Source organism: Python bivittatus, unplaced genomic scaffold (genome assembly GCF_059951505.1).
Source record: "Python bivittatus isolate LINGU-HERP-01145 unplaced genomic scaffold, Pbiv_v1 ctg000840_np1212, whole genome shotgun sequence".
Classification (NCBI taxonomy): Eukaryota; Metazoa; Chordata; class Lepidosauria; order Squamata; family Pythonidae; genus Python; species Python bivittatus.
The window spans coordinates 32,207,683-32,224,019 of record NW_028277113.1 but is presented as its reverse complement, the minus strand read 5'-3'; the positions used below and the strand labels follow the sequence as shown (position 1 = coordinate 32,224,019).

Below are 16,337 nucleotides of genomic sequence, written 5' to 3'. Positions count from 1 at the left end.
ATGTAGCATGTGTTTTAACTATATACATTACCCAGAGTCACATGCAAGTGAGATGGGCGGTCATATACATAATAATAATAATAATAATAATAATAATAATAATATCACCCAGTGAGGCACTACTTGGACATGGGTGTGGGACTTGTGTGCTCTGAGGAGGATGAGAACTATGCCAGAGGTTCAACCATACTGGTCTCATCAGAGGAGCCAAAAGAAATGTGTCTCTCCCATACACAATATGGTGAGAAGTAATTTACAGAAACCTGTACAGAATTGGTAGTTGCCTGGTCAACAAGCACCGCGCTAGGTGTTCTAGTTCCTGGACATCTGGTGACAAGTGGGCTGCAAGACTTAGGACTGTTGGCTGAGCAACCAGGGCCAGCAGCTGCAGGACTACTGGAAGAAAAATTGTTTATCTGTTGCAAATATATGAAGACTGAAAACAGTGAAATAATGATCTTCTGTTACAAATTAAGTCCAACCAGAAGACTATATCTGAAAAGAATGTACCAGTTCTGGAAAGAACAACATCCAGAATCAGAAATAACAGGCTAGCAGATCAATGTTGATTTATAATATGAAATAAAGCATTCACAGAAGTAGAATTGGAAGAACTGCAAAGGTTTGCCTAGGGTAAAGAAACCGAAGCCTTACCAGAAGTAGCTCAGACTATAGAGGCAAACCAGGGGCAATCGGCAGTAAAGGAAGCCAGCATAGCTATTGAATTGTTTTCATTCCCAAACCAGGCACCCTCTCCTCTGCCTTCTCCTCAGAAAGAACAAAGCCCTCGGATTAAAAAACAGGAATTGAAACAAAGAATAACTGAATATCTAGAACAGCACAAAAAGAACAGAATAAGGATGCCTGCATTGAAGCTTGTTACAAAGAAACAGCTAGCACAAGTATTAAAATATACCAATACTGTAATATCAAATATAAGCACCAGCTCACTTCAAGAAACAAATCAAATAATGTACAGCATGGCTGCAGTTATAATTGAATACCTTGGGTGCAAAATCAACAAACAAGAAATAGTGCACCATCAAAATGGAAGATCAGGTTGGAAAATAAGATCAGCATACTAAGATCAGATGCAAGCAAGCTAGAACAGATGAAAGAAAAAAAGCTGAAGAACAAGAAGACCAAAGAATACCTGATCAAGAAATATCACCTAGAAACAAGGAAGATCAAAGAAGCACTGGGAATAATAAAGCAGCAGATAACAGCCATAGCCAAGAAGATCAGCAGATACAAAGCTCAAATTGCACGCGAAATTCAGTATCTCCAATTTCAATTGAATTAGAAATGTTTCTACCGATCGATCAATGGAGAGACTGCAATGAACCAGTCAACACCTGACAAACAAGAAACAGTGTGGTTCTGGGCTCAGCTGTGGCACAACCCAAAGAAATACAACAAGAATGAAGCTTGGATAAAGGAGGTGGATAAGAATAAAAAAGAAGCTGACATGAAATAATAATAACAGCAGAAATGGTGGAGAAAAGGGCAAGGAAGATCAAAAATTGGTCAGCACCAGGTGAAAATGAACTGCATAGTTTTGGTTGAAACAGCTGACTGCTCTGCACCCACTCATTGCCAAGCAGTTTAACAACATACTGCAAGGAAGTGAAATTGAAGATTGATTAACATCTGGCAAAACCTAACTGACAATGAAAAATCCAACAAAAGGGGCAGCACCAGGCAACTACAGGCCAATTATCTGTTTACCAACAACTTTTGAATTGCTAACTGGTATGGCAATTGATACAGTCCAACAGCATCTAGTTGAAAACAAGCTCTTTCCATCTGAGCAGAAAGGAAACTGCCCAAACAGCAGAGGAATAAATGATCAGCTCTTAATTGACAAGATGATTTTGAAAATTGCAAGAGAAGGAAGACCAACTTGAATGTAACTTGGATTGATTACAAGAAGGCATTCAACTCCCTGCCACATGATTGGATAATGAAGTGCCTAGAAATAACAGGAGTCAGTAGAAACATCAGAAGCTTTGCTCACAGATCAATGGCACAATGGAAGACACAGTTGCTGGTCAATGGTGATAGACTGGGAGAGGTTAATATCAAGAGATGAATCTTTCAAGGAGACTCACTAGCTCACTACTGTTTGTCATTGCATTGATTCCTCTGTCAACAATACTGAACAAGTTAGGCCATGGCTATCAAACATCAAAAGCATCTGCCAGGCTATCCTACCTCCTTTACATGGACTATCTGAAGCTGTATGAAAAAACACCATCTGAAATAGAATCACTGCTCAACAGTGTCTGAATATAGAGCCAAGATATTACAATGGAGTTTGGACTGGACAGATGTGCCCCCCATACCATCAATAGGGGCAAAATAGTGAAAACTGAAGGAATCAGGATGCCCTGTGGAAATAACATCAAGAGGCTGGATGAAGAAGATCACTCACTACAAACACCTGGGCATCCTTCAAGCGACAACATCAAGCACATTAAAGTCAAGAAGAAGGTTAGTAGATGCATACAAAGTGATCGTGAGAGTGAAGAATATCTTAGTCTAAACTCAGTGGAGGAAATGCCATCAGTGCAATTAACACCTGGGCAATTCCAGTCATTAGATACACAGCTGGAATAGTGGACTGGACTCAAGCAGAACTAGAAGCCCAGGATAGGAAGACCAGAAAAATAATGGCAATGAATCATGCCCTTCGTCTACACAGCAACATTGACAGACTCTACTTACCAAATAGGGTAAGTGGGTGTTGAATATTGCAAGCATACCAGACAGTTGAAGAAGAAAAAAGGACATTGGAAGAATATCTGAAGGACAGTGAAGAAGATGCACTGAAGCTACTATACCATGAAGGCTTACTGAATACTGAAGACTGGCCTACAAGAAAGACCAAATGAAGAATAGAAAAGAGACATGGCAAGTCAACGTACTACATGGCCAGTACACAAAAGAAACTAGCAGGCAAAGCAGATAACAACAAGACCTGGCAATGGCTAAGAGCAGGAAAGTTGAAGAAAGAGATGGAGGAGCTAATTGTGACTGCACAAGACAAGACCTATGAACAAATGCATACAAAGCCAGAATTGAGAAGACAGCAACCGCAGCAAATGCTGCCTCTGCAAAGAAGCTGAAGGAACAGTGGACCTCCTAGTCAGCTGCTGCAAGAAGATCGCACAGACTGACTACAAACAACAGCATGACAAAGTGGCAACAATGGTGCATTGGAATGTCTGCAAGAAATACCATTGGCCTGCAAACAAGAACTGGTAGAATCACAAAACAGATAAAGTAATAGAAAATGAAGAAGCTGAGTTCCCTGGGACCTTAGAATTCAAACAGACAAGCACCTGCCATATTAACACCCGTGAGTTAAAAATTGTTGATAAGAAAGACAAAAAAGCCTGGATAGTGGACATTGCAATATCTAGAAACAGCAGAATAGAAGACAAAGAACTGGAAAAAATCACAAAATACAAAGACCTGCAAATAGAAGTAGAACAGTTTTGGGAAAAGAAAGCAAAGATAGTACCAGTAGTTATAGGCTCCTTAGGTGCAATCCCAAAACATCTGGAGCACCACTTGAAGACCATCTGCATTGACAAAATCACTATCAGTCAATTGCAAAAGGCAGCTTTACTTGGAATGGCTTACATCCTGTGACAACACCTTTAACACCATCAAACAACAACATCTGCCTATCCCAGGTCCTTGGGAAGGACTTGGATAAAAATGCCAAATCCAGTCTAAATATCTGTCTGACTATGCGACCAACCAAAATAAATAATTCCAGAGGTGTGTTTGGACTATAGGCTGACAAATATTTTTATGCATTATGCATTAGTATTGCTCTCTCAAGCACATAGTCTAGATAATACTTGGATGGGACCCGTCAGAGAATCCCAGGGTGATAGGCAAGCCTGGGAGGTCAAAAAGAAGTCTCAGAAAGAGTGGCAAACCACTTTGGTATTGCTGCAAATAGAACCACAGGTTGTTGTTGTTTAGTCGTTAAGTCGTGTCCGACTCTTCGTGACCCCATGAACCATATTGCGCCAGGTCTTCCTGTCCTTCACTGCCTCCCTGAGTTTGCTCAGTTTCATGCTCAGAACCACAGGTAGTCCTCAGCTAATGTCCATTCATTCAATGACTGTTCAAAGTTACAGCAGCACTGAAAAAATGGACATACAAATGATCTTCGAAGTTTTGGCCAACTCAACATCTCTGCAGTCATGTGATTGCAATCCAGGCATCAGATGCCTGGCTCACGATTATGATGTCACAGGGAACTGTGGTCACATGATTGCCAATTGCAACCTTCCCTGCCAGCTTACCACAAGCAACGTGAATGGGGAAGCTGGCCAGAAAGGTTGCAAGTTGCTCTGGTGAGTCCCCCTGGCTTTCCTGTGCTCGCACTCATGCTGTGCTCTCCACCCCATGGCCTTCCTGCCCTCACGCGGTGCCATAGCACCCCCTCCCTCGGTCTCCCCCAACTCTCAGATGGCCTGCTCTGGGCTCCCCCCCGTCATCACTGAGCAATGTAATCACATGATGTTGCACTTTACAACCATATTGCTTAGCGATGGCAATCCTGATCCTAACTGCCATCGTAACCCAAAGACTACCTTTACAAAGATAGGCCCATGAAATCACCAGAAGTTTATCTCAGTTTGAAGGAGATTTTATTTTACTTATTACATGTATTAAAACCATTTTTGTGCAACCTTCAATTTAATAAACTCCCAGTTATAAAACAATAGTGCTTCAGTTATAAAACAGTGTCCAATAAAAAAAATCAATAACAACAATATAAGTGAAGTATTAAAAAGTTGAAAGCAGCACAACTAGCAAGAGGCTTAGGCCTAGAAAAAAGCATTTACCTGGCACCTCCAAATATCAGCCTTTTACAGTGGATATCTATATGCATATGCATTATAACTGAAATACTTTCTCTTGGGTAACCTCTACTTGATTTTGGATGGAAGAAAGAGAGAGGAATGAGGGTCTCTGATGAAAGAAGTAAAGTTAGGGGCAACTGAAGGCAAATCAGTTTGCTATTTTGAATGTTAGCTCAAGCCATTTAGATTATGTTTAGAAATACACTGGTAGCCAGAGTATTATTTAAAAGCTAGTGTGCTATATAGCCTCAGTAGTCAGTCCTAGCCCCATGTCCATAGCGATGCTTTTTTTTAAGCATAGTTATCAGAGCGTCAGTAACTCTAACAAACTTAATGACAGAGTTAATTAGTGAAATAGTTTTAGTAAGGCATCATATAGTATTGTGTACTGTTACTTAGGCATATATTTTATTTACAGATTCTATTAAGTATATATGTTTACCACCTGAAATCCCAAGAAATAAAACATGGATTATTTCTCAAAAGTTCTGAAATCAGTAGTTTCTTGTGCCAGTAACGTTAGGATCTATTCTTGGAAAGTGATGTGAGCGCTGTTCAATTTTTCTGAATTTTAAGGAAAGCATAATTAGGACAAACTTAAGATGGTTAAGCACACTACATTTAAACTTATATATTCCAATATGCCCAATCCAATCGTATTTTAAACTCTAAAATGAACAGGACTTTTGTTTGCTTGTTTGTTTATTTGTTTAGAAAATTATATGGCTGCCTTTCTTAATATAATAATCCTAAGTAGTTTACAGACTGATACCTTGATTTTTGTTACTTACCAACAGCCATATTCAATAGTCTGTAACTTCTATTATTTGCAGAATTATTAAATAATAATGTAGAAAATTTCATTAAAATGCCTGTATTAGCAGGGACAAGCTTAACTTTTCCTCAATCAATACTGAAAATAGTGTACTGCTGAAACTCAACTGTCAACCTACCAGCTGTTACTGTTAAATTAATTTTTTAAAATCTTATTGCATCACCAGCAACAGAATAATGGAATTAATTAAATTATTATTGATTACAAGAAACTTAGAAAAGTGTGGCCCCTCATAGAAAATGAAGTTCTCTTAACTTCCTTTTGAAAGGAATAGACTAAAAAAAAAGTATTCATCGTTGATGTCTGCTCTATGAAATTGAGGATATCAAAAGGATACCCAACAATTTGATTCTGTTTTAAGGCTACACACTTTATCAGTCAAGTTAGAAGGACTATCTGAGAAATCTGGATACAAATTAGGACATAAGAAAGATGAAAACCTAAAGCAGCATGCCCTGACAAAAGTGGAATATGGAGAGCATCTTTGGGAATATAAATTTAAGCTTTTCTTTAGTTCAGTCCTGACTAACAACAGAGTAAGTTATCTTGGTGTCCAGAAAAGATAATAATTCCTAAATTAACAGATTAAAGATTAATGTAAATGGTTAAATAATCAGACTTCATATAAACTCAGATTGTTCATGAACTCACTATTGAGTGTTCTTACATAGAAGGATATCCTAACAGAAGAGCAACATGGTTATTGGTAGGCTGACAAGTTCATTGAAGATAGAGAAATTGGTTTAGAATACTCTGGGTGGATGGCCCTGCTCTAAACATTATTTTAGGAAGAAGATTATTTTAGGATCTAGATGATATGAAAGACATTAAATGAGTTGCTTCATGTGTTCTTGTTTGTCTAGCACCTTCTATGCCACCCTATGAACTGGAAATACCTTTAAATCAAACGGACAGTACTGTGACAGTTCTGCTGAAGCCTGCACAAAGCAGAGGTGCACCAGTCAGGTATTGTGGTGTTGGGGAAGATGTACAAGATTAAAACAAAATTGATTAATTTCTTGACAGTGTTTTCTGGGGATCTTTTCTAATTCAGCACAGTTTAAATCCATGTTTGCATTATCTCTAATTAAACTAAATGGCATACAAGTAAGAAAATCCTTTGATGTAGAGCACTCAGGTATTTATGTGGAGGATTTCAGAACTTAGTCTTTGAAAATAAAGAACAAAGCTGCAGTACTCTTACGTGGGTGGCTTCTTTACTTCAACAAGGTAATTGCTTATTGCAATGCTGTGAGTTCAAGAGTGCATCATTATTTTGTCCTCTGCAACTATGTTTTCTATAACTAATCTCTCTTTTGCAACTGAGGATTTAATCATCATTATTTCAGGTAATCAGCTGAGATGCTAGGAAATTTAAAAACTAAATTAGATCATAATCAAGTTAGGAAGGAAGAAGGAATATAACAATATCCCCCAAAATTCATCTTTAGAATGTTCAACCTGTTTGAAAGCTAAGAGACTGAGCTGTAAATCTACCTTACCTCTGTTGGGAGGTCACTAAATAGTGTTAGGCCAGGTAGTCTTTCAACCTCAGCTTGCTAATCTGCAATATGATGATAAGTTTAATAATATGCTGCAGAATTGCTGTAAGAGTTACAGCAAAATAATCTAAGTCAAATGTTTTGCAAATCGTAAAATGCCATGTGAATGTTTTTCCTCCAGTGCTAAGCATTTTCTATCTTGTTTTTCATTATTTAAGCAAGTTCAAATATTTCTAGCTTGAGCTGTTTCTTGTGCTTGAGCTCTTTTGGCTAAAAATTAAGATGTACTCTTTTGATATTTAAATAGTAGGTAAAATTACCAGATGGAATTCTGGATACTGTGTCAGTTACATTGGCAGTAAAAAGGAAAATAAATCTAATCAATCCTATTTATTATTGTGGAATTTCTTCTTTGCTAATTAGCAAATAGTATGGAGGACCGGATGCTAACTTTCTTCAGCTACCCACTGATAGCACAATATTCCCTATGGGCTGGGCAGGGGATAAAGATAATATTAGAGAATATAGGTTTTTATTTCACCATATGAGGTTAAGCGTGGGAGGAAACACTGATGCTCAATTACATGGAATTTCTCCTGCACATCGTACTTTCAGCATCAGAACTAAACAATTAAAATTATGAAGGACTGCATAAGATGAGATGAGGCTTTCTGAACCCTTCTACAGTGACTTTTTAAAATTGCATTTTCCACTCTTTTTTCTTGAAACAGAAATTATATATAATACTGTATTGTCTTTTAAATAAAAACAATGCCTTATCCTTTCATTGTTAATGACATAGATTGTAAAGTCATTCAAGGATAAAATATAAAAATACATCTTTAGTTATAGTTAGACGGGGGCATTGTTGAACTTCAGATAAGTAATTCAGTTTCCAGAAGCCTCATTTTTAAAAGGTGGGGACAAGATTGTCACATCTATGTTCATTCTAAAGGGCTTTGAGCAACAGATTTTCCCAGTTGATTGTTACTTTAATCTGTATTCATTCTGAGTAAGAAAAATGTAGCCGTACTTTATGTTCTTCACTAAGTGCAATGGCTGTCTATTGATCCTGCTGTAGCTATCTGGCATGGTTAATGCAGTTTCTTGGAACTCTTCTAAACTTTTCAGTGTAAATGATTGTTGTTGCTTTATTGATCAATACATCAGTTCTGTCACATAAAAATCTTTAATTCCTCTGACAGATAGAGGGAGAAAGGTAGAAAGAAAGTAAGCACAAATTCTAGCACATTATTGCCTAGGACTGCTTGTTTACAATTTATACCTCCTTTTATCTTTACACCTAGGAGAAATATAAAATTAGAATGTTGCTTTCTGTTTTAACTTTATTTGGATTCAGTCCACTTCAGTTAGAGTTGCAACATCTTCAGGAACTGACTACATGGCATAATGAATTTAAGAAGCTTTTTAAAAAGAAAACAATTCTATAGAACTCTTCTGAACAAACTGCTATCACTTAATGTAAATCCTCAAAAGCAAACTGTTAGCTTTTAGAAATACAATTTCATTTATTATTGTAATCTTTATTAATCTATACAAAACGTGGAGATTGTTCATTCTATGATCTTGCTTAAAGAATTTTGGAAAATCATTTTGAACTTGTTTGAACTCTTATTTCAATTCCCCCCCCCACACACACACACACACTTTTAGTCTCTTAACTAAATCTTATCTGCATACCTTTGCCCTCCATATCAAAAGAATGTATCTTAATATTGGCTGATATCTTCAATTTGCTAAGTGAATTCTTGTCATCCTCATATATGTAAATATTCTGAGTATATAAAGATTAAATGACTAAGTACTGCCTGCTTTCAGTATAAAATTCAGCCAATGAAAAGAGGTTCAACCTGTGTTTCAGATATATAGTAAATTCCTTTTCTCTCTGCATTCGCTCCAACAAAGAATATGCAACTACCATGTTAATTCTGAGGGAATTTTGTTTCCATTTTCTGAGGTATAGCAAGCATGCTTTCATGGAAAATATGAGAATTTAAACTTGAACAGATTTGTAATACAGTTTTTAATACTTTATTGATTAGTCACTTTAAATCAAGACCACAGATAGTTCATCGTAGTTTTCTTCCATGGATATTCTTTCTTATTAATGCAGAAAACCTTAGAATTTTAAAATTTCATACTACTAGGCCAAAGGGTTATCTTCAAAATATCAGATATAACATCTAATAAATCTGTATAAAATTTAACAAGAATATTTCCTTTGAGTTAGGATTATTGCATTGCTCTATACATGGAACTGTCTTTTAAAAATACAAAATGAAGCAATGACAGTTTTAAAGATGACATTTTGATCATATATTTATTTTTCTATATCAAATTTGTCACTGCCCATCTTGTTAAAAAGCAACTCTGGGCGGTTTACAGAAGAGATAAAATATAATATAAAACTATTTTAAATAATTAATAAATAAATTCTAAGGAATGATAAAATTGGCAAACAGCTCAGGGAGTGTCATCAGGGCACTAGCCACCCCCAGGATTGATTACAACTCTTGTGACACCATGCCAACTGACAAAGTCAGGTCTTAAGTCCTTTCTGGTAAACCGAGAGGGTAGGGGCCCACTGCACCTTGGGGGGAGAATATTCCAAAGGGCGGGGACAACAGCAGAGAAGGCTCTCCTCCTGGGCCCCGCCAGCCAACATTCGCTCGCTGACAGGGTCCGCAGCATGCCCTCTCTGTCTGACCAGGTGGGACCGGTTGATGTGATGGGGGTGAGATGGTCCCTCAGGTAACCTGGATCCATGCCATATAAGGCTTTAAAGGTGATAACCAATACCTTGAATTGGACCCAGAAACAAACTGGCACCCAATGCAGCTCCCGCAGCAGAGGTGTTATATGTGCCATCCCTGGAGCACCCAAGATTGTCTGCATGACTGCATTTTGAACCAGCTGTAGCTTCTGGATACTCTTCAAGGGTAGCCCTATGCAGAGTGCATTGCAGTAGTCTAACCGAGAGATGACCAGGGCGTGAGTGACTGACCGGAGAGTCTCCTGATCCAGGAAGGGGTGTAACTAGCACACCACATGAAGGTGGGCAAAGGCCCTCCTGGCCACAGCTGCCACCTGCTCCTCGAGCAGGAGTCGTGAGTCCAGGAAGACCCCCAGATTACGCACTAGGTCTGTCTGGGGCAATGTAACCTCATCCAAAACCAAAGATGGTAAATTCCTGAATACAGAGGGTCCTCCAATCCACAGCCACTCTGTGTTACTAGGGTTCAGCTGAAGCCTGTTGCACCCCATCCAGACCCCCACAGTCTCCAAGCACCATGAAAGAGTGGTCACGGCATCACTCAAGTCACCCAGGATGGAGATGTATAACTGGGTATCATCTGCATATTGATGATACCTCCTCCCATGGTGATGGATGATCTCACCCCGTGGTTTCATATAGATGTTACAGAGGAGCGGAGAGAGTACCAAACCCTGTGGCATCCCACAATGGAGGGGCTATGGGTTGAGCCTCTCACTCCCAGTCAACATCAATTGGGATCAACCTTGGAGGAAGATAACCAGCACAAAACTGTGCCACCCATTCCCAACTTCCCAAGTCAATCCAAATGGTCAATGGTATTGAAAGTTGCTGAGAGGTCAAGAAGAGCAAGGATGGATGTACTACCCCCATCCCACTTCCGCCAGATATCATCCATGAGTGCAACCAATGCCATTTCTGTCCCAAATCCGGGCCTGAACCCTGACTGAAAAAGATCCAGATAATCCGTTTCCTCCAGGATCCTCTGGAGCTGCAACACCACCACCTTCTCAACCACCTTCCCTAAAAAGGGGAGGTGGGAGACTGGATATAAATTGTCCAATATGGTGGGATCCAGTGATGGTTTCTTGAGGAGGGGATGCAACAGTGTTTCTTTAAAGGCAGCTGGGAACACTCCCTCCCTCAAGGATGAATTCACCATCGCCTGGACCCACCCACATGTCACTTCCTGAGTAGCCTTAACCAGCCAGGAGAGGCATGGATCTAGTTGACGGGTGGTGGCATTGACCGCCCAGAGGATCCTGTCCACTTCCTCGGGTTCAACACGATCAAACCATTCCCAGATAACAGGGTAAGTCCATACCCTGGGCATTTCTACAGACCATGCCCCACACTTTGACATCCAACTGGGACCGAATGCGAAAAATTTTATCTTTCAGATACCCAGAAAACTCCTCTGTATGGCCCTGTAAATGGGCCACTGGGCCCCCCCTTTCCCAAAAGGGACCGGGTGATCTTAAACAGGACTGCTGGGCAGCATTCTGCGGATGTGATAAGAGCAGAGAAATATTGATGTTTCATTGCTCTTACTGCCACAAGGTAGGCCTTAATACCAGCTCTAGCTTGTGTTCAGTCATGTTCTGTCCTTGTTTTCCTCCAGCAGCGCTCTAGGCATCTCTTAATCATTTTCAAGGTCCACAACACCTCCTTAAACCACGGGGAGTATTGGGCTTGATGGGTTAAGAGAGGCTGCACGGGGGTGATCTTGTCCAAGGCCTCAGCTGCTTTCCTATTCCAGGTAGTGGCCAAGGCCTCTGCTGGACCATGCAGCAGACCCTTGGGTATAACCCCCAGCTCCCTTTGGAACCCAATTGGGTCCATCAGTCACCATGGACGGACCAGTTGAATAGGTCCCACCTCTCTGTGGAGGGGGGAAGCATAGTAGAATCTCAGGGCCACCAGGGCATGATCTGACCGTGACAAAGGGGGCAGATGTAATTTGTCCTTCAGATCCCATTGCCACTGCTCTGACAAGAAAACCAAGTCTGGTGTGAGGCGGCTGTCCCGAATCAGGTCACAAATAATCTGGGACAGGGCCATGGCCACCATGGTGGCCATGAACTCCCGAACCACCTCTGAGGCACGCCCTAGGGATGGCAGATTGAAGTCTCTCAAGACCTTAAGTCTGGGGAATTCCACTGCCAGCCCTGCGATGGCCTCCAGCAGCTCAGGTAAGGAGGTTGCTATGCAGCAGGGAACCTGGTACAGTAACAATAGTCCCAACTGTTCTTGTGAACCCAGCTTCAGGAACAGGGTCTCACAACCAGCCACTTGTGGAGCAGCCCCCCTGAAGGCCAACAGAGATTCCTGGATGACAACCACTACCTCTCCTCCCCTGCCCTGGGGTCTCAGCTGGTGCCAGACCATGAACCCGTCTGGGCACATTTCCAAAAGGGGCACCTCTCCTTCAGGGCCCAGCCAGGTCTCAGTGATACACGCCAGGTCATCCTGTTCCTCAGTGATCAGATCACATATAAAAGGGGGGGGCTTGTTAACCTGGTGTTAAGAAGCAGCAGCCGAAAGCCAGGGCCTCTATGGGTCTGCTGTCCAGGGCCTGGGTCTGAGTCCAGAGGGCTGGAACATGCCATCGGTACCAAACACAGGGGGCGTCTTCCTGACAGCGGCCCACCCTCTGATTCCCATCATAACATCCACTCCCCATCACCAGCTGAATGCTATAACCCCCCCAATTCCACCCGGTCCCAGACCTCCAGCTACATAGGTAGGGGACCTTCCATCCTATCATCCAGTAACACACAATCGGGGTGGGTGGGCTCCCTGGCACTTCAGCTCCTGCTCTCAGTGCTGAGGGAATCCTGTCCATCACCCACTGCACCCCCTTCACTGGCTTCTCTCATTGGCCGGTAGGGGCACCCAGTCCATCCCCCGTCACCCCATCTCTCACTCGGGGATGAGTATCTTCACTCACACACACTTACCCACAAACTCAAGAAACATCCTCAGATTCCCCTCCCTGTCTCTCACAATAAGGAGGGAGACCCAACTGTCACTCACTGGAGGGCCCCCAACCCCCTGCCTGGGATCGAACCAGCCGGTCTTCAAATCCTTCGGGCCTCCTCAGGCTGCAGCCGCTGTTCGGCCACCAGCTTCCAAGCCGGTTGTCCAATAGATGCCCTGGCCTTGGGCCTATGCCATCAGTCCAGCCAATTTTCAGGCCCGCAGACTGGCCCAACATCAAGCTCAGCCATATTCCAGGCCGCTGCAGCCCAGGTCTCTTCTCCAGCCGCTCCAGCTGCTCAGTCACTGTGCCGCCCAGCATAACCACGGAGCTCTGTCCGGCCCCTCATTGAGCTCCAACCACCCACGGCTGAGCTCCACTGACCTCCAGGCATATGGGAACAAAGTCTGGGCCACAAACTTCTTCCTCTCCCAGGAACCTTGCCACTCGCTGCCCACCACTCTGCACTGCTGACACAGCTGCCGCTTGCTGCACTGCACCGCCCAGCACAGCTGCAAAGCTCCACCCGGCCACACTGGCCCCCTCTGAGCTTCACCAGGTATATGGCACCAGGGCACCCCCAAAGCCCACAAACCAGCCTTAAGAGCTTCTAGGGCACTCAGGTAAGCTCTCAGGACAAGCACTCCTTGCCTTAACCTAGCATGTTGGCTGGTGCTTGTTCCTGGCCGCCATCTTGGAAATCAGGTATGTTATATGCCACCATTCCATTAATTATTATTTTTTAAGACTTCATTCCATGTTTCAAAAAAATAATTTGAAAGAGGTACCTCAGAATGCACAGTAGCATACAGTAAGTACAACACCTCTTTAAAGCAGCTACAGGCTTCTACATGAGCCTAAAAAAGATATACGACTGCTTTAAGGAGTCACATTAAAAGACAAGGCTCGTTTCTGTAGGCTTCCACACATGCCTGAAAACAGACATAGAGTGCTTTGAAGAGGTGCTGCAGTTGTGATCCTACATGTTCCAAATATCTCTTCTAAATCATTTGTGAAGTGTGTACAGCCCTATCTTCCAACCTGATCCTGGTCTGCCGCTAAGACTTTGGAGGAAGTCTTGCTCTGTGTTCAACTACGGACAGAAATATGCTTGGTGGATATATAGAACAAGGTCTACTAAGATTCTGGAACTGTCTGTCAAGTGTTTGGGCTGGCTTTTTCTTTGTTGCCATTTTAGGTAGAAATAATATTCCAGTGCCTTTGTAAGGGTGCCTAGTTTTAATAATCTGGTTATGTAAGATGGCATGAGAGGGAAGGAGGGAGGGAGGGAGAGAGAGATTGATTTGTATTTTTTTTTCATCACTTTATGTGATTGAAATTGTCTTGGAAACTTTTTAGAGCAAGCAGGAGAAAGGATAATAAATGTGATTGGCTCATGACCTCTAATGTTTCTTGTAGAATCCTGTATATCTGTCTTACAAATTTATCTTCCTAACTGTTTTGCCCATAAGAGCTGAATATGAAACTGTTTCTCTAGCCCTTAGTTACCTTACAATACTGTATTTAACCCATAAGATCTGCACCCAGTCATTGCTTTTCATCAGCTGCGTCCTGATACAAAGAAGATCCATTCCATTTGCATTTTACAACTTTTTATCAATATGTATTCCTAAGATAGATATGACTGTTCTATGATGGTCTGTCAGCACTATATTTAAGAAACAAAAGTTGTATTTTACTTTTCTTGTCTCTTTTTCAATCCATAGCTGAAATTTTGGACAATAGCAGCATAGCTGTCAACTTCAGAGCTGTTGTTCAATAATGAGTAATTGACAATTTGTGCAGAAGAGACTTAACTGAGAGATAACTGTCAGACACAGATATAAATAATAACAGTATCATAGATTATAGCAGGCATTAGGTAGTAGAGTGAGCACTTGAGGGATGGGTCTTTAACATTAAGATTTACTCTTTTACTCTGATTGTCCATTTCATAGAGTGAGAATTCCAGTCACACTGTTCCTATTTGCAGATGGAGCAATTGTTTTCATTTCCCCTCTTCTCAAATTCCCAGCATTAGCACCTCCACTGTTGTGGAAGGTCCCAAACCTCTGGAACAGATGCCAGGAAACACAAAGAACTGACTAAAGTAAAGTTAGCAAAATTCCCCATCCCACCCCATTTAAACAGTAGAATTGACTCACTGAATCAAAGATTTTGACAGATTGCCTTGTAAGTGGGCTAAACATTCAAGCATTAGTCACTCATGAAGCTGGTCAAGGACTTTTGATTTAGGCTGAAGAAGATGAACAGTTGAATGGCTGAATGTCCCCCCTCCCCCATCTTCCCATTCATATCCTTAGATCTAGCAACTTTAGGATACAATCTGGGAAAAGGCTTGAAAGTCCCTTCTTTTCTCACATTTTGTTTTCCTGTACATTTTAATGGGAAGCATTTAGACATGTCATTTCCATTACCTGCATTGTGAAGGTGTACAGTCCAGGAAATCTAGACAAAGTCTAGGTCGTTTTGTAGTCTGAATTATGGACATTATGAGTATGTACTAAAGCAAGAATGAGGAACTTGTGGCTATCCAGACATTACTGAACCATAATTCCTAGCACCCCAGAGAGTGTAACCAATTATTAAGGATAACAAAGAGTTGTGGCATAGCAATACCTGGAAGCTAGAGAGATGGGATGTTCTAAAACTTAAAGATTACTTTGTGATATTTTCACAGTGTTTACGCTGCCATTATAAATGTCAAACAGATATTGTTAGCATCTAATTAAAATTAAGCATTAGGCAATACAAATCAAAGTTTCAGTCTATCATACACATCAATTATATTTGAAATAAACCCAGAATTTCCTTCTCCTTGTGTGTGATAATTATTATCTTACTTTTAAATACTTAGAAAAATACAATTTTTAAGCCAAGCTTCTTACAAATATGTTCATTTGTTTATATTTTTGTAATGATAATTTGCTTCTCTTTTCATTTTCTAGAGGACATGGTTTAAGAATCTGTACAATTGTAGACTTATAGTATATGCTGTAGGTTCATCTCTTTCTATTATGGCCTAAAAACACTTTCTGAATTATAGCTTAACAACCTAAAACATAGTTGAGCAATTCTGTGATATAAAAGTGATAGAGATTTATTGTGGACTGTAATTGTCACTCTATTATGGCAGGCAAATATTCTTATTTATAGTTAAATAATTAATTCCAGTTACATTGACAGAACAGTGTGGTAATTGCTTATATTGTAAACATTTTTCATTTCAATATAACTTGTCCTTGAATTTCACAATGACTAAAATTAATAGTTTTGTTGGATAAGAATAAATAAGGTGTTTGTACTTTACTGATTT

The 16,337-nt window shown here is 40.8% G+C and overlaps 1 protein-coding gene across 6 annotated transcripts in view; it reads left to right on the top strand.

Moving 5' to 3' along the window:
• PTPRM (protein tyrosine phosphatase receptor type M) overlaps positions 1-16,337 on the top strand; it is a 526,420-nt gene that overhangs the window by 296,872 nt on the left and 213,211 nt on the right. For all 6 annotated transcript variants that reach the window (XM_088130895.1, XM_088130898.1, XM_088130896.1 and 3 more), the window contains exon 11: positions 6,588-6,690. In XM_088130895.1, the coding sequence (XP_087987021.1) occupies positions 6,588-6,690 (103 nt within the window). The remainder of the gene's footprint in view (positions 1-6,587; positions 6,691-16,337) is intronic.